At 42.1% G+C, this 23,025-nt stretch overlaps 1 protein-coding gene across 17 annotated transcripts in view; it reads right to left on the bottom strand.

Moving 5' to 3' along the window:
• Positions 1-23,025, bottom strand: part of celf5a (cugbp, Elav-like family member 5a) — a 189,221-nt gene that overhangs the window by 76,934 nt on the left and 89,262 nt on the right. For all 17 annotated transcript variants that reach the window (XM_051375527.1, XM_051375516.1, XM_051375521.1 and 14 more), the window contains exon 3: positions 13,139-13,187. In XM_051375527.1, coding sequence (XP_051231487.1) covers positions 13,139-13,187 — 49 coding nt within the window. The remainder of the gene's footprint in view (positions 1-13,138; positions 13,188-23,025) is intronic.

The following is a 23,025-nucleotide window of genomic DNA, read 5'->3' as shown; positions in this document are numbered from 1 at the left end:
AGCAAGGCTCAAAAAGGAAGGGAGAACATGCATGAGTTGTAAAGATAAGTTTATTTTACACTACTCAGCAAATGTAAAAGGTAAACACAAACTAAATACAACAAAACCAAACAGGGTGGAAGCCAAGGTCCAGAGGAAGACAGGCTGACTCCACCTCCCGGGTTCTTGGGGGGACAGGCCTGCTCAGAGGGTTGTCACAGCTCTTTATGTGGTTTCTAAAGTAGATTTTCCTTTTCTCCAAAAAAATAATGGTTTAAGGACAGAGAGTAATTATAAATATTTAATTATAAAAATGTTGTCTTACAGTCTAAAAATACAGAAATAATTACATAAAAGTTATATTACTACTACTGTACTGTTTTTCAAATCCAAACCATTGTTTGCTATTTTCTAAAACACTTATTTTAATCGAAAGCAAAAGGCAATCCGTAGTATTAGTTCCAGTATTTTTTTTCATTTTTCTCTACATAACTATAGATGGTATGAGGTAAATACTTAAAGACATTTTTTTATGTATTCTGTTGCATAATTCAAACACAAATCAGTTCTATTTTTAGGGCCATATTAGTACTTTGCATTGTCAATAGTGTTAGTCTGAACTTTTGAGCTGTGCCGTGTTTGGTGGAGAAGGCGTTCACTTTTAGAGGTTCAGGCCATCAGTCTCTCTGGGTGAGGTCACTGAAGTGGATAGAGATAAAGAGATGTGTTGTGGAGAAAAGGCAAAGAGGAGGAGGAGAGAGAAGAGCAAGAGCAAGATGTTGGGAGGTCCAGGTCACATGGTGGGACCTTGTGGAGGTAGCGCACTTCCCCTGAGCTACATTTACCCTTTAGCTGCAGTCAGGCAACCAGGCTGAGTGGACAGAGGTGGGGGTGTGGGGGTGGGGGTACCGAGGGAATGAGAGAGAAAGCGAGACGAGTGAGCTTGAGAGAGAAATGTAGCATTGAATCTTAATGTCAGATCAGAGCTGAGCTGAACGGCGAGGAGATCTCTCCTGCCAGCAGCGTGCGAACACGCATCGGTATCAAGGGTAAAATATTGTGATCTTTGATTATTCCCTCTTTCACCTTTCATTAATGTTATCCAGATAGAAGGCAAGGCAGCTTGACATGCACACACAAGAGCAGAAAGGATTTCGCAGACACACTGGTGAGATAACACAGAATTTTGACAGAACCCTTTGTTTCCTCGGTGCTGTTGCTGTACATTACTTCTCTGCAGTTGTAGGTCACATTCATTTCATGCTGAGATGAAGCTGTCTGTAGACTGTTTTCAGCTTTTTCTGTTCTGTTTGTGGCCTCATGTGATAAGAGTGGAAATAGGCAATTTGCCCTCATCATGTGCAATAAAGACAGACGAAGGACATTAATAAGTGGGTTACTCGTGGAATAGCACATAAGTAGAATCGTCTCATGCAAACACAATATGTGAGGCAACAGAAAAGAAATGGAAAAAGAGGAGGGTGGCGTGCAGGCAGGGCTGGGTGACATGGCTAAATTAATCATCGCAATATTGTTAAGGATCATTTCTTATATTGATATATACTGTATGATATATATGCAATAAATGTCAAATCTAAAATAAAATAAACTGATTTCCAAAGCAGTGAACTGTGTTCTTCAAAAACAAAATGACTTTTGTTCATCATCAATTTGGACAAAAGACATTTTTAGAACTATAATGTTAATGATAAAATAATATTCAAGACACGATTCAGATGAAACTAGATAAATGATAATATTGAATTATTGGTCAGCCCAAGCTGGGGGTGTGGAAAAATTAACATGGCAGGGGCTGCACTTTGTTTATTTTAATGGAATCAAACGGTACAAATAAAATCCTGTTTGACTGTCGTGCAGGGATCCCATTTCTCCAGATAAATAATTCAGATTGTACATGCTGGGAGGCCAAGAAAAGATGCCTAAAATAACAGGAGGATGGAGGGATGGAGGAAGGGTGGGAGGATAGAAGGAAAGAGGGCGGAGGGGGCTGACAGCCAGTGAGCCGGGACTTCCCATCCCATAAGCATCTCAACCTCCAGTCCCTCCTTGACCTGGGAGAGGAAGCATCTCTTGATACCATTGCTGTACCAGCTATCATTACACCCACGATGCAGCCAAAAGATGCTGTCCTCCTGTCCTACACCCGGTAGGCTCAGATTTAACATGTTCCTCCCGTCATTGGCTGCTGCCCCTGCTCTCAGATTGGTTTTGTCAAACTGAGCTGCCGTGGATTAAGAGACCCAATCAGATATGGATGCCAAACCGCTTGCAAAAGCACCCCTCCCTCCAACAGTCGGAGTAAGAGGGTCGCAGCAGTGCTTCAAGGTTTCACTTTAACATTCAGGAATCAATTCCTGCTTCCAATCCAGCATATTAGGTTGATGTGAGCCAGCAGTCTAGGCAGGCAGCTGTTGCGGGCTGTACCTTTCCCTAAAGCACATTGTGCCGGCACTGCTCCCCGATTCCCTGATAACATTAATGCCAGGCAGATGTCCCTGAACTAGTCCAGACATTTTCTTAATATTAGAGTTGTAGAGTGGCCTCTTTTCTTTGCCCCTGCCGAATTTCTTGAAAATCTCCAGTGGCTTTTAAGAGCAACACAATATTGACCCACAATATCTTCCACATCAACAACATCTGAGCCATTCGCTTCCCTAATGGTAGGAAAATCAATAGGTAACGAATGGGCTTATTTATATTTCAAGCGATGATGTGCCATGTTTTGGGTTTTGTGACAAGTTTATTGCTGTAGGGGATACTGAGGGGGAAGATTTGCAATACAATAATGGAAAAAAAGCACGTCTGTGGATATCTATCAGCTGTTGTCATTCTATAGCAAATAACATCTGTTCCAGATGGAGATCTCTTCCTTATCAAGACACTGCTCTACCTCTGTCATTAGTCTAAGTCCAACTCAGTAGCTAATCTAGAATGAAAAGACAGCACGGTCCCTCAGATCTCACCCGATGACTCCCTGCACTATCAAAGTGCTCTTTGAAGTTCACATTCTATAAAATTGGTTCAAGTGTCAGGTCAGAGTTTCCGTAGCCAAAGGTACGGCGGCCATTTGAAGCCTCATTCTTCTTTCTAGTTATTCCCCAATGCAACCTCGGCTGTCTTTGTATTCTTAAGCAGAGGCCTCTTCATGTTTATTGCAAAGAGGCAATCAAGATGGCCTGTGTTTGGACCTGGCCACAAGCCCCTAAGAACTGAAGTGTCTGGGGATACGCTTATTAACTTCTTTGCAAAGAGAGCCATTCACCAATCATCCCTGACAATAGCAGTTTGCCTGATAGACTCATCAATGAGAGGGGGCCAGGGGAAAAGTCAACAGAGTAAGGAAGAAAGAATAAAGGACAGAAAAGGCAAACAAAGCACACATTAGGGGATAGGAAGAACCTGGTAGAAATATCAGAGTGAGATCTAAGGGATCTAGTGAGAGAAGAGGATTACAGGGGTCCGTTTTTAGAAAATACAAACTCACATTACGAGTTACCATGAACCATGGCAAGGCCAGGCCACTCAGAGCATGACCACATCAACAGTCGTACTTGCAGCAGTAATGACTCAGTCAGGAATACACACACACACACACACAGACACACGCACACACGCACACACACACACACACACACACACACACACACACACACACACACACACACACACACACACTTATGAATAATGTTAAAACACTCCTTCTTCCTTCATGCACCAAAGCAAAGGCTGCCCCAATCATCTTTTCGGCTGCTGCAGTTTTACAGCCCCAGAATGACTGCTTCTCTCTCCATTACCTCTGCACTCGTTTGACTGGCAGATGGGTGGAAAGACGGTGGATGGAGAGTGGGCGGGTGGGCAATCATGGGACTGTGTGTCACAGTGCGTGCTTGCTCGCAGCGCTATTTGTCGTCTCAGCAGATGAGATGGGAAAGGCAGGTGAGACGTGGCTGGGCCTTATTTAAAAGCCTCTTTACGGTGCCCACTGAACCAACGTTGGCATTCCCTAATGGTGCATCACAGGCACGTCATCCCAAGCTCTTCCTCGTCATCCCTATGTCCTCTGTCCTTGTCATTGCTTTACTTGCTGCCATAGCTGAAGTTGCAGACAATATAGGCATTAGAAAACATAGCTGAATTCCATACAGGTGAAATACTGTCGTACAGTATTTCTGTGGCTCGCAGTACTAATCCACTAAATCTATATCTCTGCTTGAAACATTTGGTTGAAGCAGGTGTCCTCTCCAGTCCAATTATAGCACAATGTAGTGATTTAACTGAACGGTGTAACTAATAGTGAGAGAGACAGAGGGTGATATGAGAGGCTAGTGGAGTTAATATGCTGAAATGGAGAGCCAGAGGAAAGAAGAGGTTAAGCAAGAGGGACAGACATGAAGATCTAGCTGAGTTTACAGCTCATTGTTTTCTATAACTTTGTTTCTTGTTTCTCTAACTTTGTGCTGCTGTAACTGGTTTATACCGGCAGAGCTTAAATTCTCTCCGAAATCTATTACTATCCTCATGCATGCATCTAATGTGTAAAAATGTTATTTTATATTAAAAAATATATATATATTTGAACTGGCATTTTCATTTATCTGGCGGTGGCATATTGTTGTATTCAATTTCCCCCACACTAAAGTGCTCCACAAACATTTTCAGAGTGAAATTGCAGTGTGTTGTGTTGTGTAGACCAAAAAAAAGAGGGACTGCATTGCATATATTTTGAGTTCTCTTTTACACTGATTGGAAAAGCTTTTTCTCTCTGTCCATAACCTGAGGTAGGAAAAGCGCTTGTTTTCTTCTTTCCTGTCTCTTTCTTTGTCATCACTTATTTGCCCCGCCATTCTTTCACTTGTGTTTGCTCTCTCATTTTTTCATGTGTTATTCATGCTCATTTCATTTCCCCAGTCATGAGACATCCAAGATCATTTTCACATAACAGTTACCACAGAAGAAAATAACAACAATCTTGAAAAACAGAAACACATTTCTCTTCATATTTAACACACTGAAAGACTTAATCAGTATTAACTCTCAACAGCTAACAGCTGGAATCTGAAATGTGGCATTTCTTAGTGTTTGAGTGTATTGAAATGGGCCAGTGTTTGTGCATGACCATCATTTTGTTTCTCTCTTATCAGTTTTTGTATAGACAAATCAAAATAGTCTCTGGCCTCTCTCACTGAACAAACAGCACACTTTCTTTCCACACAGAGTATCGGCAGCAAAGGTCTCACAAAATCACAAAATTAGGTCAGAGAATTCAGCGCTGGACAGAGGCCAGGCAGCGAAGAGAGGAGGACAAATATATTGTTGGCCTGAAAATGAACAAACTGCCTGAGAAATATCTCAATAATATTCTAGGATTTGAATAAATGATGATTTCTTTGTTTTTAACCTGTATGCTGTAAATACAGACTACAGAAACCCAATACTGCACGTCATGACACTTGTCTAACTCAGTCTAACTCAACCCCAAAGTGGGGAGTGGAGTTTGTATCTCTGATGTATGAATTTTATATTTATATGAGTGCGTGACCGTATGTGTGTGTGTGTGTGTGTGGGTGGGTGTGTGTGTGTGTGTATATATATATATTTGCCTGTGTGTCTCTAGTCTGCTTTAATCTCCTCCCATCTGCTGGTGGACCTCCTCTCCCTGTTCAGAGGCCTGCCGTGCCCCGCCCGATCTGCCATGCCTGACCTCACTGTGGGTTAGTGTGTGTATGTGTGTCTGTGTATGTGTGTCTGTGTGTGTGTGTGTGTGTGTGTGTGTGTGTGTGTGTGTGTGTGTGTGTGTGTGTGTGTGTGTGTGTGTGTGGTTGGCTGCTTGATGAGCCTGGTTCCTTATGAAGTGGTGTCATTAAAGCAGGGAGAAGGAGCAAACGGGTGATTGCAGTGATTTGGCAGAGGTTGAACAGACTCTGTCCTCCAATCAGAGCCCTTGCTTGGCCTCCTCCAGCTCCACTGCAATCACAGAGCACCAAGTCCACAGAGGACACACACACACACAAATCTACACACCAGTTTATCAGCCTCAGGTACGGGCTTGTCATTGCCATCATCTGCTTACACGGTGGGTACAAAGGTAGATTTGACATCAGCATGTCATGCTCCACTTCAATTAGTTTTTTCAATTAAAATACGGCACAAATTGTATGACTAAGAGCACAAATAGTCACGTTAAATTCAAAATCTGCAGGACTCTTATATTCACAATATTCAAGTTAAACTAAGACAGTTAAGGATTAAGAAAGGATACTTAGCAGTGGAATAAATGTCTGCAGTAAAATAGGCTGCAGACGCTGCTTTCCTCTTAATGTACTGCACACAGGTTGTTTTAAGTGAATGGAAATGAAACGGACAATAAAAATAAAATGTTACAAACCAAAGTCTAAATAAGGACAGCCTTATAAAGGCCAGCTTTTCTTTTTTTATCATCCCCATGCCACTGTACTCTATACGTTCTCAGCCGGTTAGCATAGCAAGCCTCTTTGCTAATCTAGCACAACGGAAGGCTCTGTAATTGTACTGTGAGATTATTGCTTGCATTCAAAACAGGCAGGTGCCTGTAAAATGACTGATACAGCTAAAAAAAATAGCAATTATTTTTTATTAACATCATGTTTGCTTTGATGTTACAAATCTTCAAATATATGTACTATACAAAATATTTAGCATAATTGTAAAATGCACATTTAAGGGCACCTCACAACATCCATAATGGTCCATATTGTTGCATCTAAATTTTTCTTAACTGATATCCAAAGTTATGCGGTGGTCAAATGATGGAGGTCAACCATTTAGTGTCAACCAGTGTGCTTCACTATATCTTGCATCTTTTTTTGTCACATTGACACATAGGATTCTCTTTGTTGCTCGAGAAATGACAACTCAAACGTCAAAGCACTACATTTGCATTGTACAGAACTTAAAACACCTTATTGTCACAGGAATGTGGACAACTTTTGTACATCATCTGCATGTTTTGATGTGTTCAAAGGGTGAAATGAAAAAGGCAGGAGAACCAGAGGGGGAACAAAGAGAAAGAGAGGGAGAATGAATTATAAAGTGTAGAGAATTGAGCACTAAATTGATCTGCAGTCTGTCTGTCCCCAAAGAGGTTGAGGTGCTGTAATGAGAATGGCAGACCAGATGCATACGGGGGCCGTCTCTTCCCCATCTCCATCCCTCTCTGAAAGAAGACAAGTTTGTTTCTCAAGGTGATTGTTGCGGTGATAAGGGAGAGGGTGTTATTAAGGGTGACAGCGGAGGGGCTGAGAGGCAGTGGCTGACTGGATAACCTTGTCCCCATCCCCGCCTCGCTTCCTTCTGCATGAGCATCTCCACCACTGGCCTGCCCTGCCTGCTTGCTCGTCTGAACACAATCTGCTGGCTGGAATTACCTCCCAGCCCCAGGAAAACTAAACATGATTTCTGACCTTTCCTTTCTGTGTTCAACAGTAACCTTTGCTGATCCGCCTACGCTACGAGACCATCGCAAACGAACGACGGATGGAGTGGAAGTGGAGGTGTGTGTTTTTAAAAAAAGGGGAGTGAGGAAGAATGTGTGTTTAGCTGAACTTATGTATGTATGCATATTTAAAGGTGAGTGAAGAGGGTAGATGTGATAAAACACTACCATCCAATCAAATACAACAGCCCTGTAATAAATTAAGCTTGCAATTTCCATGGGAGTGTGATATTGTACGTATAATATTAAAAGGTGTTTCTGTTAGTTTGTCAACACGCTGTAAGTAACTAAGTAGCTGCTGCTTCCATCTGCGTATGTGCTGACTGAGTGTACGACAGAAGTTGCAGTAATAGTGTATTTTGTTGGGAAAAAAAGAGTATGAGACACTGTGTTTGCAGAAATACTGCATCTTTCAACTAGCTAAATTCATTACATCATCACTCTGCTTCCTCTTCGTTGTTCTTTGCCGTGTCAGCAGCTTTTGCATTGGTATTATCATTAGTAGTTTGTTAGATAAGGCTAATTGATCTCCACCTACCCAGTGTATGAGAGAATTGTTGTGATCTACTTCTTCCACTGACTCTGCATAACTCTGACAGCCTCAGCACAATCTGACCCTCAGGAGCAAAGCACATCCCTATAGAAATGATTTCATCATTTCTCTCTCACTCTCTGTTTGTCTGTTGCGTTACTCTCCCGCTTTCTCTCCCCTTGTCTGTCTTCCATAAACCTAAATTCCTCCCAGCCCCTCATATTCTGTGCTGATGTGAGGGTAAATTTAAGAGCTTACGGGCAGAGTGACCTGAACATCCCAGGCCAGCTTGGTGGAGTTAGCTGACTGAACTCTGGGCTAGCCGAGGCCTACGCATCAGTATTGTTTGTGTAAGAGCACCAGAGGGGATTTGGACAAGGAGTGTGAGCTCTGAATGTGTGACCCGCAGCTGGCCTTACCATTGGATTAGCTCACCCTGATCCCACAACCTCTGAACATGCTCCCTACTATTTCAAGATCTCTCCATTTATGCCCAGCCAAGCACATTGTGACCAGTAATCTATAGTTTTCTTCTCTCCGAAGGGAGAAGATATACTGTTCAGCTTTTTGCTTTGCCCCTGCAGCCCCTCCCTCTCTCCCGGTTTATCCACACTTTTCTCTGTTTATTTTGCACTTGTTCCCTCTCTCTCTTTCTCTCTCTCAGAACAAATTCCCCCTCTTTCACCTCGCTCCTCTCGCCATCCATCTTTTCACCCCTCATTCCTCTTCCTCTAACTATCCCTCTCTCCTTCATTCCTCCTCTCTTTTTAAAGGGGGATCAGTGGAGCTTAGACGCCTTCCTGCTTGGTTCATTACTGAGCTGCTCTGACATGGTGAGCTCGTCTCTCTAGTAAGGAAAAGGAGAACGCCACTGATGTTTAATACATGGACCACTCTGTTGTCTTTCACGCCAGATAAATTCATCATCAAAAACTGAGCGCAGAACAGCAACAGAGCATGTAAACCTGCTCTCTCAATCTAGATTCCCAATCTTTCTTTCTTTTCTTTTTTGTCCTCGCTCTCCATTTAGCTTATTGCCTCTCGCTCTGGTTCTCTCTCTCTCTCTCTCTTTGTTCCGTCACATCTCAGTGAACTGGAGCAAACCTTTTCATTGTCCTTCAGTTGGAGTAAACACACAAACACAATGCAACGCCGCTGCTTGGCCCACAACATGAAACACAGCTCATGAAAAGAAAATTGGCCCATTCCATTCGGCATATGTGTACATTGTGTGTGTGTCTGTGTGTAAATATGTAACCTGTACTGGGCATGTCCCTGTGTGTGCACACGTGTTCCTATTACCATGTACATCCAACTTCCCACTGCGTGTGTGTTAGCATGAGGGAGAGAGTGTGTGTGTGTGTGTGTGTGTATGTGTGTGTGTGTGTGTCAGAGCCGTATGGGTATGTATGCGTTTGCCTGTTTGTCCTCTCTGTGTGGGTGTGTGCGTGGGTGGCAGGCCTGCCTTGATAATGCCAGAGCCTGTTTCTAATCCAGGCCTCCTCAGTGGGCTGTAGCTCTAGCTGTGCCAGGCAGGCCTGCTGCAACACCAACAGAGCCTTAGCTGACAGCTAGCCTGCTCCTCTCTCTGCTTTCTGGGCAATCTCTGAGCTCTAAACCTTAACAATGGGTTAAAAAGTGCAATGTGAAGAGCATAAAGGAACAAAAAAAATTTAGTAGTTGAACAGGAAAATAAGTTAGCCCGAGACCAGGACAGCTCTTTTAGGATGATCTTAAAAAAAGATTTTTATAAAAAAAAAGAAAAAAGAAATGACCCAAAAAGAAGGAAAGGCAGATAGTAATGGTGATGCTGGGGGGGGGGTCATTGGTAAAGGGTTTAGGATGAAATCAAAGTGGTTAAAGCTGATTTATCCTGTGTAAGGACGCCAAGCTCTCTAAGGAGGCACTGAACAGCCCTTCAAAAATGAAATATCAGCAGCAGTCAGTGCCAGTCATCAGTGCCATGTGTGATGGAAAATCAATCTATTTTATATCACAGACCTGTGAGGAGAAAACGAGAAAGACAGGTCCCTGCTGCCTCCTCGCTGCACCTCTTTAAACGTCTCCCCAACAGAAACATCCCAGAACGGTCTGCGTCATCAGTGACGGAGACATTCACAGTGCTGGTGGCTCAATGTGTAACGGCTGCTGTTCTGCTAGATTAGGTAGGTGATTGGCCATTAATATTCATTTCACAGTGTGTCTTTGTTAGGCAGCAGCAGGGGCTGACGGAGTGTTTGGAAGGATTTACTCCACCGTATATTTCCCTTTAATTTCTATAGGCAAGGTGGTTTACTCGTATGGCCTCAGTGAGCTAGCGCATTTCTCAACGTACCGTAATTTCTACCAGTTTGTTCTATCAGATAAGGTGAAAGCGATGAACATCTCCAATGGGAAACTGTTCAGTTTTGATCAAATGTGAAAGAGTCATCAAATATTTAGTGGAATTAGAAGAATATGTTCCACTGTCTTCCTGTTTAATGGCTATAGGCAGGCATCGAAACTGCAGTTTTTACAGAAAGTGTAACCAGGGCGCCCGGTTAGCTCAGTCAGTAGAACTGACGACACATATACGCAGAGGCCCAGGTTCGGGTCCGACCTGCGGCCCTTTGCTGCATGTCATCTCCTCTCTCTCTGCCCCCCTTTCCTGTCTATCTCCAGCTGTCTCTCTATCAAATAAAGGCATAAAGGCCAAAAAAATAATACTTAAAAAAAAAAAGTGTAACCAGGGAGACTGATCTGGTCTGGGGCTGTCTGGTCTTAATAACAGTACAGAGTTGTTCCTTGAGGAGCGCAGATCCAGCAGGCATAAAACCACAGAAACAGGTCTTTCCCTGATGGACGACCAACCTAGTGCAGGTGATCTGAACGGTCCTCCTCATAATGAGATTAAGGGACTAATTAGTATGACTGTGTGTCGTAGTGTGACTGTGTGCACTGAGGAATATATGGCCCCTATCGGACTAGCAGTGTGGCCCCTGAGAGAGCAGGCCAGACTGGGTCTGTCCCTGGTGTCCCTCCCTCTACTGCACTGAGAGGCTAATTAATATTTTTTGCATTCACTCTTCCAGCTTCTGTACAACATGCTAAGTTATAGTCTTGAAGTTATTGATCTGGATTCTGGCAACAGAAGGCAAATAAGGATCAAAATAACAATTTAATCTTGGCAGTTCTGACAATGTGAAATAAGGAGAGCAATAATTAAATTACCCTGAAATTACAGACAGCACAATGAAATCCTCTTCAGTCTTTTACAGCAAAAAAGAAGTTAGGGCTTGTAAAAGTAGGCCATGGAGGAGCATCAGCAGCACCACAGTGTATCAGCTAACAGTAGCAAGAGCAGCTAAAGACAGAACCAGATATGGAGAAAGCCTAAATTATCTTTGCCTATGATAATGTCACACAGGAAATTATAGGATGAGAATACAAGATTAAAAAAATGAAATTCAGTTCCATTCCCCTCCTGTTTCCCCATTTTGCTTTTGCTTCTACCTCCTAACCCATTAAAGTCACGCTAGTGTTTGATTGCCCCTGCGGCGCCACTCTGACCTGTTCATTTAAGATGATGTGCAACTCTCAGGTCTGTTCCAGCACTCATTTGTTCCTCAGTGGGGTCCCCACGGCTGACCAGTAAGAGGACCCCATACTGACCAAAGTGCCCTGGGAGCTCTAAAACCAGCCACTCACAACCAAGTAAAGAGACAGCTGAGTGTCATTGTTAATGTGGACACACAGCACCACAATGGCAAAATCAATGGAGCTATAGGGGACATCAATCTTGACAGCACAAGACCCTTTCGCTTGTCTCACCACTCTGCTCTGAATGAATGAATGAGAGAAGGAGGGAAGATGAAGGAAAAGAAGAAAGAAGGAAGAAAAGAAAAGAAAAGAAAAGAAAGAAAGAAAGAAAGAAAACATGAAGGACTGACAGTGATCTTTATTGGCCTTTCCTCCATCCATCTCAAGGGGTTATGCTGTCCTTTGAAGATTGTGTGCATTTGACAGGCAGCCAAAGTGGCCAGCCATCCTAATTCACCCAAAACAGGCAGAGGTTTTTAGGTAAAGCCTCAGAAGTGCAGCATGGCAGCTGTATGCAGTTGGCATCGTGCTTGCATTTTCTCTCCCCGCCTGTTTTTCACTTCTAAATCTCTCTTTCCCTCCACCAGGATGAGAAAGTGCTCCTCCATTAAACAACAAAAAGGCACTCTGCTTTGTTACGGGGTGACACATGAGATGCTTACCAAAAAATAACAGCAAAGTTCATTATCTCTGCCACTGACTTAAAGGATGCCTCCTCATCCCATTAACATATATGCAGATAGGCAGTGAGTAAATGAAAGGCTCCAAAAAACAAGAGAGATCAAAGACGACAGAATTAAGGCCAAGTAATGAGGATCTTGGCAAGAACCCTGCAAATTTATTGATTGTTTGGCAAGCTGTATGAGCTCCTGCTCCATTTCCTCTCCCTCTATACCATTTATTCTTGTGTTTCAAATACACACAGACCAAGCAGTGTATGCTTTAACATGTGGCCCACTTTGTGTGGCTATGACTTCCAGTATTGAGCCTAATCACTATATAAGAATGAGAATGTACTTGGCATAGGAAACAATAATGGCAGCAGGGAAGCTCATAACAGCCCTACAACAAACTTTAAATAAGACAGACTCTTTAATCAATTACAGTAAAGGGCACACGCAGCATTAAACTATGTGAGATTAATCCACAAACTCAGTGGATCTGAACCAGAAACAAATACAAAAGCTACAATATGTGAGATTACAGACATTTTCACTAAAATGTTGCTACAAGCAGAGAGGTAGTCAAACTAAGATGACACCAAATCTCATCTCATCTCGTAATGTATTTAATATACATTGAAAGGCTGTTCAGTTAAGCTATTTAACAAACTTTATATGTAATGATCCAACTGCTAGCATTATGTATGTTAGTGCAGCAACATGAGAACAAAAGGAATTGGGATAAGATTTAAAAAAAAGAGTGTTGGCTGAAGAAATATTGCAATGAGAGCAGTGGAACAGATGAGATCAGAGGGAAAGAATGAAAAGAATTAGCCTAGATAAGGCAGATGAAAAGGGGACATGAATAAATGATGAAGAAAAGAAGACAACTACCTCCACGGCTCTCGCTGTCAGCCGGTTTCACCTGGATGGGGCGAGTCATCTGGAGGAGAGAGAAGAAAGAGCAACAGAGAGGTTAGTGCTGGCGACTCGGGCTGTCGTTGGTACAACAAGAGGCCACAAACCAGAGGTGTCAAGGCCCTCTCTCCCATACTAATAGCTGTTCTGCGATACTGATCAAAGTTCCTTGGCTGGAGAGGAAACCAAAAAAAAAAACATGATGCAGCTAAGTTGACTTGACACTATAGTGTTTCTGCTGACGGTTATTCATTGTAAACAAAACAACACTCAGCTCCGTCTGTCTGTGCGTATCTATATGTCCATTCGTATATTTCATGGCAGGTGCATGGAGAGGCTGCGTGTGTGTATATGTGTGTCTGAGTGGACGGCCGAGGCAGTCCTAATAAAAGTGAATTCAGCCACAGGAGGAGAGAGATCAATGCAGACCTATCGATCCAGGCCCTTGGGCTGTGGAGAGTGTCTGGCTGGGAAGGATTCTCTGGTTAGGAGGCTCACTCTAATCCACTGGACCCTGATAAGAATGGCATTGCCTGGATTAGATGCCTCTGTCATCACAGTCTTTGTGTCACGCTCTCCTCCTTCCCCAATTTTGCCTCCTTCTTTTTTCATTATTGTTGTTCAAGTTGAACAATTTCACCAGACTTAGTGCGCAATTTGTTTGGAGGAAAAGTTTGAAAGATGCGGCTGTGATTTACAATAGGTTTGTTTCAGCTGCAGCACTGTTCTTTTAATTGAATATATGCCTCCAAGTCACATATTAGCACACAAACTGTTTATACACTCACCCACACACAATATGTATATATCTGCTGTAGCAGTGCATAAAGCTTACAAGATCACTTATGTGCACGGATCGGATGCCAGTGCCCCTCCTTCCACAATTCAGTCCAAAACAAATAGATTTAACAATAAAAAACGCACACATTTTAATAAAATTGGGGCCAAAAGTGGCACAAATTTATAACAAGATTACTGGAACATAAAAGCAACCTCTTACCACACACAGCCATTTACAGTAAACCATTTGTAGCTGCTATTTAAGCATCTTTTTATTGCTAGAAACTATTTGCCATTACCGGGCATCCCAGTCAGATCACTGAAAACTATCCAGGGCTGATATTTTTATACCTACATACGTATATTTCGTTCCATTGCCCTGTCATGTGTCTTTTTTTCTATTCAATTCCGGAGCAAAGCTGAAAAGGTCAGATTTAAAGACAGGGCAGTCCAATAAAAGCATGACATGTTCAAGGAGAAACACCATAATGGGATTTTAAAATGTCTTAATAACATGCTGATATATGGGGGAGAGGCCCAGGCCCGATTCATTAAGTGCTAAACGTATCCATTTTCACCTTGAGGAACTGAGTAACCTTCCCTCACTGAAATTATTCCATAAATTTACCCATCGTAAATAATAACTAGCACCGGCTAAGTCTTTGTAGAAAAACAGGGAGGATGTTATGCTTATGAAGGTTGAGGTTTTAGCTCCTTGTTTCTTGGCTCACTACCCATGCTTCTCCCTCCCCATCTACAAGTGCTTTCTTTTCCTTGTACAACACAAGCAAAGTAACCCTACAGTATGCTAATGCCAAGCCACAGGGCGCACTGCTCCACAGCATGTACGGATAGATTACAGAACCAACCGCGACACTATCGCACACATGTTTCAAAGCAACCTCCGAGACACAAACACCTCCGAATGGGGGGAAAAAAACATCCGCAAGACAAATTCGCAGATAACTTTACAACCCTCTGCTCCTTCACAACAACACAGGGAATCTTTGAATTTGCGTTTGACATGTCAAATGGACAAAAGATGCTTCCATCCTGCCAGCTGATTTTTGTTCAATGCACGATGGAGGAGGCCAAATCTGCGGCTGTGGCTCCTCAACCATGCTATGATCTCAGCCGTATCTACAGGGTGCCTGTGTGTGGGAGGCAGCTCTCTCTAAAGCTAGTTACTGTTCAGCCTCCAACATGCCAGCTTAATGGTCTATTTATTTGCCCGAGACCAATGCATTATGGTCCTGAACAGTCACTGCTGATTGGCTCTCAGTTTGTTCCATTCCCCTTGAACACATATGAAGAAAATTGTGTAATTCCAGCAGAAATTAAATGTACGTCGCAAAGAACACTTGTACTATATGCATGCTCACACATGGACAGACATGGTAACTTTAAGTGAAATGTATTAAGTGCTGCTGTTGCCTAGGAGACCATTCATTAACTCCAGATACTGTAGGGCACGTTTTCACTCGTCGTTAGTGGGCTGGAGCTAGTAGCGTCTCGAACACACCAACGATGAACTGAGTGAAACGGTTACTGCAGCTTCCTGTACAAATAACAACATGTTATAATTGCACTGTTTTTCAACCCTCCTTTCCTTGAGTAAGGGGAGTGGTTAGGTGAGGGAAGAGGAGTAACAAAGAGAACCAGAAGAAAAGAAGGGGAGAGATTGTAGAAAGACAACAAGAGATGGAGAGAAGGGTAAGAGAGATTGAGTGCATACAGAGAGAGAGAGGGAACGCTGCCTGCAACTCTTAGATAAGATTGGTTTGCTGCTGAGTGGCGTTTATCCTGCTCTGACTCCACCTACCTGCCTTTCTCTTTCAAACACTGAAAAATAGCAGCACAACTGCGCTGTACAAACACTGTACATTTACAAATCAACCACCTGCCTCCCTATAGACACCCCTGCTAAAAATGCATGTTTGCTTTTTTTCAATTATAAATTGCCCAAATCGCCAGATAATGAAAATGTGTTTTAAACTTGAACAGATATTGAGAGAGAAACTTTAATTTGTCTGTCTTGATATTCTGTTTCTTTGCCATGTTTTTTTTACCTGAGGACGTGTATGTGACTTAAGCATCTTGATTTATTAAACAGGGTTTACCAAACCAGGCATGACATGACTGGTGTTAATATAATGAAAAATGCATTTGTCAAAATATAAATGCTGGGGATGTTCTCAATTCAAATGGAATATTCAGTGAAGCACAAATAATTTGTCTCCTACAATTTATCTCCTCTAAATATTTGTTCTGATTTTGCTCAGTATTATTTGCATTTGAAGACCCATGAAGAAAACATAGCTGTAGCCCAGTGAAAAACACTTTCTTAAAAGACAGCTGCATGTTGTAGCCCTTCGAATCACATATTGTCAAACATTTCTAGTCTAGTATATGTGTTTTTTGTATGAAAACAAGCTTGCAGACACGTGAGATCTGCAAATTTAATTTTAAAAAACGGAAAATAAAAAGGAAAATAATTTGACAAGCTATGCTGGCTTATGGTGTATTTACATGTTAGTGAGAAGCTGTAAAATACTGCATATAATGCACTGAAAAAACAACAAAAGGACGTGTCAGGTACCTTTCTGAGGATATTAGAGTCGTCGATTTGACAAATATACCGTATCAGTTAACGCCAATTGCATCAAGTTCATCGTCAGTTGTTTTTTGGCTGATTTTTGTAATTTTATTTTGCTAATTTAATGGTCTGCCTCCGTTGAATGAGAGCCACTGCTCAGCAACACAGTAAGTTACACTCACTGAGTCGAAAAACGAGCGGGAGGAAAAACAACTGTAAAGCCAGAATATTTTCTCGTCCAGCTTGGTGAATTAAGAGTTTATTTCGACCAGTTTTACAACAGGGTATACAGTAACAAGGTGATTTATAGCAGGTCCGACTAAGACTCTGACACCGGGCACGATGAAGACAGTGGGGACAGGAGAGGTCGAGCATCAGAGAGCTAGCGACAGCATGTACAACCAGAATTTTTTCACATCTGTTGGTGATTGTTGGAAGAGCAATTATCGGTTTTTGGACTGATGGTGGCTGGTAGGAAAATGTTAACATATCTCCCAACCTAAGGACATTTTTTTTTACAAATACAGCGAATAAACAAGATTCTCTGATGACTCGAAACAACTTCACAACCGGCTACACAACCTTCAAATGAATTACTATGCTTCATCTTCCTCCTCTAGTAGAAAATACAGTTTTTGTTCTCCTCGTTCAAGCCCTGGTCTTTCTCTTTTCCACTCTACAAACTGTGCTGCTCCAAGGGCTTTGACAAATCTATAGTTCCATATGGTTTTATTAAGCCGTCTCATTTACCCAGTTGAGCCTCCAGTCAGTTGAATTAAAGCTCTTAGCACTAGTGTGCTGCTGTTTTATATGGAGGGTGAGACACAAACCCTCAGGCCTACAGTACATAATGTAGTGCGCAATACGCCAGGAATATACACACATTGCCTGTTGGTTTGTCTGTCTTTTGTTAGCCAGTCTACAAGACGGATGGCCTGCTACTCTTTAACTGAAACTAGCAACAAACATAATACACCAATGTACTCTTTCTCTGACTTTATCATACCTCAGTATCTCAGTATCCTGGTAAAGTTTGGCCTGATTGGGGAGCAAATGTCTTTATACCATACTATTATTAGGTACAAAAAGAACAGAAGACCCTGGGCTCCGGACACAAAAGACATTCCACTGTCTGATTTCAAATTACACTGAGCAAGTCAAGGAACTGTAGTCAGGACTTGGCCTGTTAGTAGTGCGGAGGATTTAGAGTCTACTGTTGGCACTATCTGCGACAGTAATGAGTTCATGACTAGTAGAGTTTAGCGGGATTGAGCAGTACAGAGTCCCAGACTCCACACTGCTGAAACCCTAGAGAGGGCCAGTAGCAAGACAATAATACTGCTTTGGAAAGGGTTTCAAAGACCTGGTGCAATTCCAAGCCCCAAACTTTGCAAGTCTTTAACTTTCATATTATCCAAAATGAAGAACCTCCAATACAGGAGAATGCAGTGAATATAATAAAATTGCAGGAAATCTTGTCCTGGTTTTGCAGAAGCTCATCATTCAGTAGTAAGTGTCTTTTTATAACAGTTATGTATCAGCACTTACTTACAGTGCTTGCAATAAAATAACGCTAATAGCCATACAATATATGCGATGTCGTCTGGCTTTCACTCAGGTTTAATATAGAGTAATGTTTGTCTTGGGATCATTAATACGTATTAGTGAGCCATCAAAGCTCATGTTGCTGCACTGCTCAGTAACAAGAGCATAAACAGTCCCCTTCTGACTGGGCCGTCTCTGCTGATATAATTAATATTTCCAATTATTGATCTGAGGGAGCGCTGAGTGGTGGCTGTCCAGGGGCCCCCAGCTTCAGCTAATAAATCTGTACTGTATACAGTAGGAGGGAGAAAGACAGAGTAGAGTAGAGAGAGTGCCATGGTGTAATGATTTATAGTTATGACGTGCTTCATTGCGAACACATTAATTGTTCATTAACAATAAAATTTCAGAAATTACAAATGAAGATCAAATTTAAAAGGCTTACTCAAGCTTGATAATTAACTATTTCTTAATATTGTAAATTCACTGGATATGAAAAGACATCTCTTCTCTTTTACATGACAATGTGATGGCATTGTAGTGTAGTTTTTGCAGTGAAGGACATCATTATATTGCATTGTTTCAGTTTGTAATAAACAAGTACTAGGGGTTTACTTCTGGTTCTTTATTCATCACCATAGAGTAAACTACACATGTCACTAATTCCTCTTGTAGAGAAGAATCCACTCTGAAAGAAAATAGTAAAAATTCATATCACAAATTGCCAAAACCTAAGGTGTCATTTTTAAATTAATAGTTCAAAACTCAAAGATTTAGTTTTACAGTAATTTGGAATGAGCAGTAAATCCTCATATTGGAGAGAATAGAAATCAAATCATTAAATGTTTGGCCTTCGTGTGCTTGAAAAAAGACAAGATACCATACCTTTATCCCCAATTACCAGAGATAAGAAAAAGTTTATTTAGTACTAAAAATGTGTATCTTCTAGAAGTCTCTCTCAAGTAGAGTTGCCCATTCACATGTGGGTTTTCTGAAATTCATGACCTGAATACACACGCTCATCATACATGTGATTGTGTTTATATAAGTGTGAGTGATCTGCATTTGGATGTACTGAATCTATGTGAGCATATTCACATGTGTGATTGAATCCATGTGAGAAAATGTTTGTGCAAGTGAGTTATAATTCACCCATATATGAAAATGTGCTGGCGGCAGCAGTGTGCTAGTCTTGATAAGAAGCATCAGTCAGTACTGAGGAGATGGCAGCCACTATAAGCTTTGGGATTCCTATCAGAACCAACAGGATTTAGAGCTTGAGGCGCTGACATGGACTGACAGACACCTGCAGACCTCAGCTAGTCCGTATCACATTTGTACGTATGAAGTTTTATTCCATAATGCTTCTCCCATTTTTTTATTTTATTTGCATTCTGTAAAAGTGAGTTTAGTGATTCAAAGATAAAAAGGGCAATTTGTTGTTGCTTTGCAGTTATTTTGCATGAGTGTTACTTTTTTCAAAAGCTGAATAGCTCCTTTTGGAACAAAACTGTTGATATCCATCTGTTACACTGAATGCTTCTTGTAATACACAAATTAGCAATGAGGCCACAGCTACCTCACAAACATGTGCAATCTGTAGTACCATTATTACTAGCACCACTACTACATCTCTGATTAAGACCATTAGACCTTCTGTTGTCTGATGCCATCCAAGTTCCTGTTTATCTCTTCCCCCAAAACACTAACTGCCTCCCAGAAACAGCCTGAAGTTCATCTACCGAATGCTTTCCAAAAGGCTTTCCAACCCTCTCTATTATCATAGCTTTACTAGCTGAAGTGGTTGGCCGGCTGTCTGACTGCTACAGCCCTCATTACATAGACAGCAGAACTCAGCTCTCATCAAGATTTCATGAAGGTGAATGTCACACATCAAAACCACCTCATTTGTGGCGCCCCATGACTCAGCAGACAGAGCTGCATGAGCTGATGTTAGTTCTCATCAAACTCTTTATTACTTCTGTACAGAGTCTGATTAACTCAAAATGATATCAAAATCTTACCCTCTACCTCTGAGTTAGCTTACCACTGTCCCAACCCTTCACACAGATACTGTCACTCGCTCTCATGCCATGCTTGTCCGTCTACTTGATTATGTCTTCCTGTCTTGTGGAGTATAAGCTCTCCACCAGTACTTGTATAAAAGACTGAGTCCTACAAGACTTGTGCAGTGGACTAGGGTATGTGGGTGACAGAAACAGTGTGCAATCATGAGGGGGAGTAGATAGGGGGATTGAGCTAATGCCTAAATCCTGTCCTACTGAGCCTGTAGCAGGGCGTCCAAGAGATAAAGAGAAACAGAGGGAGAGAGGGGTAAAGAGAGAGAGAGATGGAGAAGGGGGGAGGAAAAGGATCATAGAGAAGTGACAGAAAAAGGAAAACTAATAAAATGATGTTTGAGAAGATGTAGAGATTGAGAGAAAAGAGTGGGTGGGGATTTATTAATAAGGGAAAAGAGAAACAAAATGACAAAAAAAATATCCTTTTTCTCCCTCTCCTGCCCCTCCTTCTCCTCCACTTCCTGACTTATGAGCCACACTTTGGTTATCAGGGGAAGGGCATCACTCCCAGACATCTTTGGCACGGCTGCTTTTCAAGCCCAGAGAGCTATTGACATGGCGTGTTACTGTAATGCGTGAAGCAGTGGGAGACTCATTGTAAATCTGTGTCAACAAATGCTGGAGCAGCAGCAAGCTCAACTCTCTCTCTCTCTCTCTCTCTCTCTCTCTCTCTCTCTCTCTCTCTCTCTCTGTCTGCCTCGCTTTGCCTCTCTCTTGCATTTACCGACCTATCTAATGAATCTTATCTGCACAGCACACTGGAGGCTTAAGCTTTTGGTGGGCTCACATCTCTCCCACACACACAGAAACTCTCTCTCTCTGTCTCTTTCTTATTCTGCTTGCTGTTTGATGTGGTTTACGCTCTTCAGTTCATTTTGAGGAACTGTCCTTAGAAAGATAAGATCATGACGACAGACCCAACCCAGTGCCTTCAGAAGGGCAACGTCATGCCAATCCCAGCATGTGCCACAGCGAGGGTCCAGAGTGAGCAGGAAATAGCGAAATGGCAGAGGATATGTCCCGTGACAGAATTACAGATCTAGAGTTGTGTGAGGCTTTAATGCTTAAAGGTGCCCTTATGCACTGACGCCATGTTCCCTATCTGGCTACTACCTTGATATTTGCTTTGAAGATTATGTCCTTCCTGACTTTCGACGAGTTATCACTACGGTAATGATGTACAACAGCATGTGCAGCATTTGGCACGCAAGCGCACCATCGCATGTGCACTTGGGTTGGATATGAAATCCATATCACGGTTTAATTCTAATATTTGCTTGAGTAAGAATAAATAATATAATATCTTCTTAAATACAGCAGTTCACAAAATGCTCCATCCTCTCGTACAGAACAAGAAACAGAAAGTCATGAATTATGACTCTGAGTTAAATTCTGTAGTTTAGAACCCTTCAAGGTTTTCTTTTCTAAATTACAGAATCATTGTGAAAACAGACTTGATTTCTTTCTTAAGACTATCAAATAAGAGATATGGATGGATTCTGTTATCTCACATATTAGGGTATTTTGTCATGTTTCCACTCAAAGCGGCCACGAATTTTCCGACAGTACTAACATTTAGCTTTGTTTTATTCTGCATCGTGTCTGCTAAAGCCAAAGCGTGCCCACACAAATTATTTGGCATGTTTTCTGTACCAGCTCTTTCTGAACTGCACCAGCGCCCCCAGCCCTGCAGTCTCAACTGGGTTCACCAGAGCACACATGGTTAATAAAACCGCTTAAAACTGACAGGTGGAGCAATACGGATTTGAGTTCCCCAGTTTGGATTAAACCCACAGAAATGACACAGGAACAGTGATTAGTTGTTTGTAGTTGAGATTGTGTTGTATGTTGTACTTTCAGGTGCATTAAAGGTGTATACTACAACTGACAACTTGGTTACAGAATCAATTTACTGAACATACTAAAATGAATTAAATTAAATCATGAAAGATACATAATCTTTCTGTACATTTTTCACTTGCACAGCCCTACATGCACTCAACCATACTCATATAGGCTTAAAGATGGACACACACACACACACACACAAACACACACACACCCTTAGCTGCATGTTTCCTTTACCCTCTGTGTTGAGCCCAGAATGCTCCTGCTGCTGTCACAGCAACTCCAGGATTGTGACAGATTACGGCCTGCTGCCCTGACCAATAGGAGCCAAGAAGTGTTGCCTGCCCACTGACTCATAATTCTTGCCATACCTATGCCGAGTTGACGTTTCTTTAATGGTCCCTAGACCTCCAGTAGGCATCCTTGTCCTGAGCACTATGATTGCCTATTAGCAATTCACCAGTAGTTGCACTTTTCTACCCCCCACTCCCTGTGCCACCCCTCCAAGGAGAGGAGAAGACCAGGAGAAGAAGAAGTCAGAGGAAGGATGGAGATAGATTGAAGGAGGGAGGGAGATAGGGATGCAGCCAAGCATGTTGGCTTTGAATTGGAGAGAAGTCAGAAGGGTGCCAGAAAGAGAGAGAGAGAGAGAGAGAGAGAGAGAGAGAGAGAGAGAGAGAGAGAGAGAGAGAGACAAAAACAGATACAGGAAGACAAAAAAAAAAACCCTATGTCAGAAATGTAGATAGTGAAACAATACTTCCTTTAACGAACTGCATTATCTCAAAAATGGTAATTGGTTTCCTCGGGTAATTCTTTTTCTCCCTTTCACTGTACATATGCTTTCAGTATACACACTCGCTTCCCCAAATCCGGCTGTCTATCCTGATTCGCCACTGGAGGACTTCTCCATTCGGTCTCATTAACCAGCCACATCTGCCATAGCTACAGATCAGTATGACATACTGGTTATTAATGATAGGATGATCGACAATTTGTTATCCTATAGGACT

The sequence above is a fragment of the Dicentrarchus labrax genome, unplaced genomic scaffold, assembly GCF_905237075.1.
Source record: "Dicentrarchus labrax unplaced genomic scaffold, dlabrax2021, whole genome shotgun sequence".
NCBI classification, from domain to species: Eukaryota; Metazoa; Chordata; class Actinopteri; family Moronidae; genus Dicentrarchus; species Dicentrarchus labrax.
This window is presented reverse-complemented; position numbering and strand designations above follow the sequence as displayed.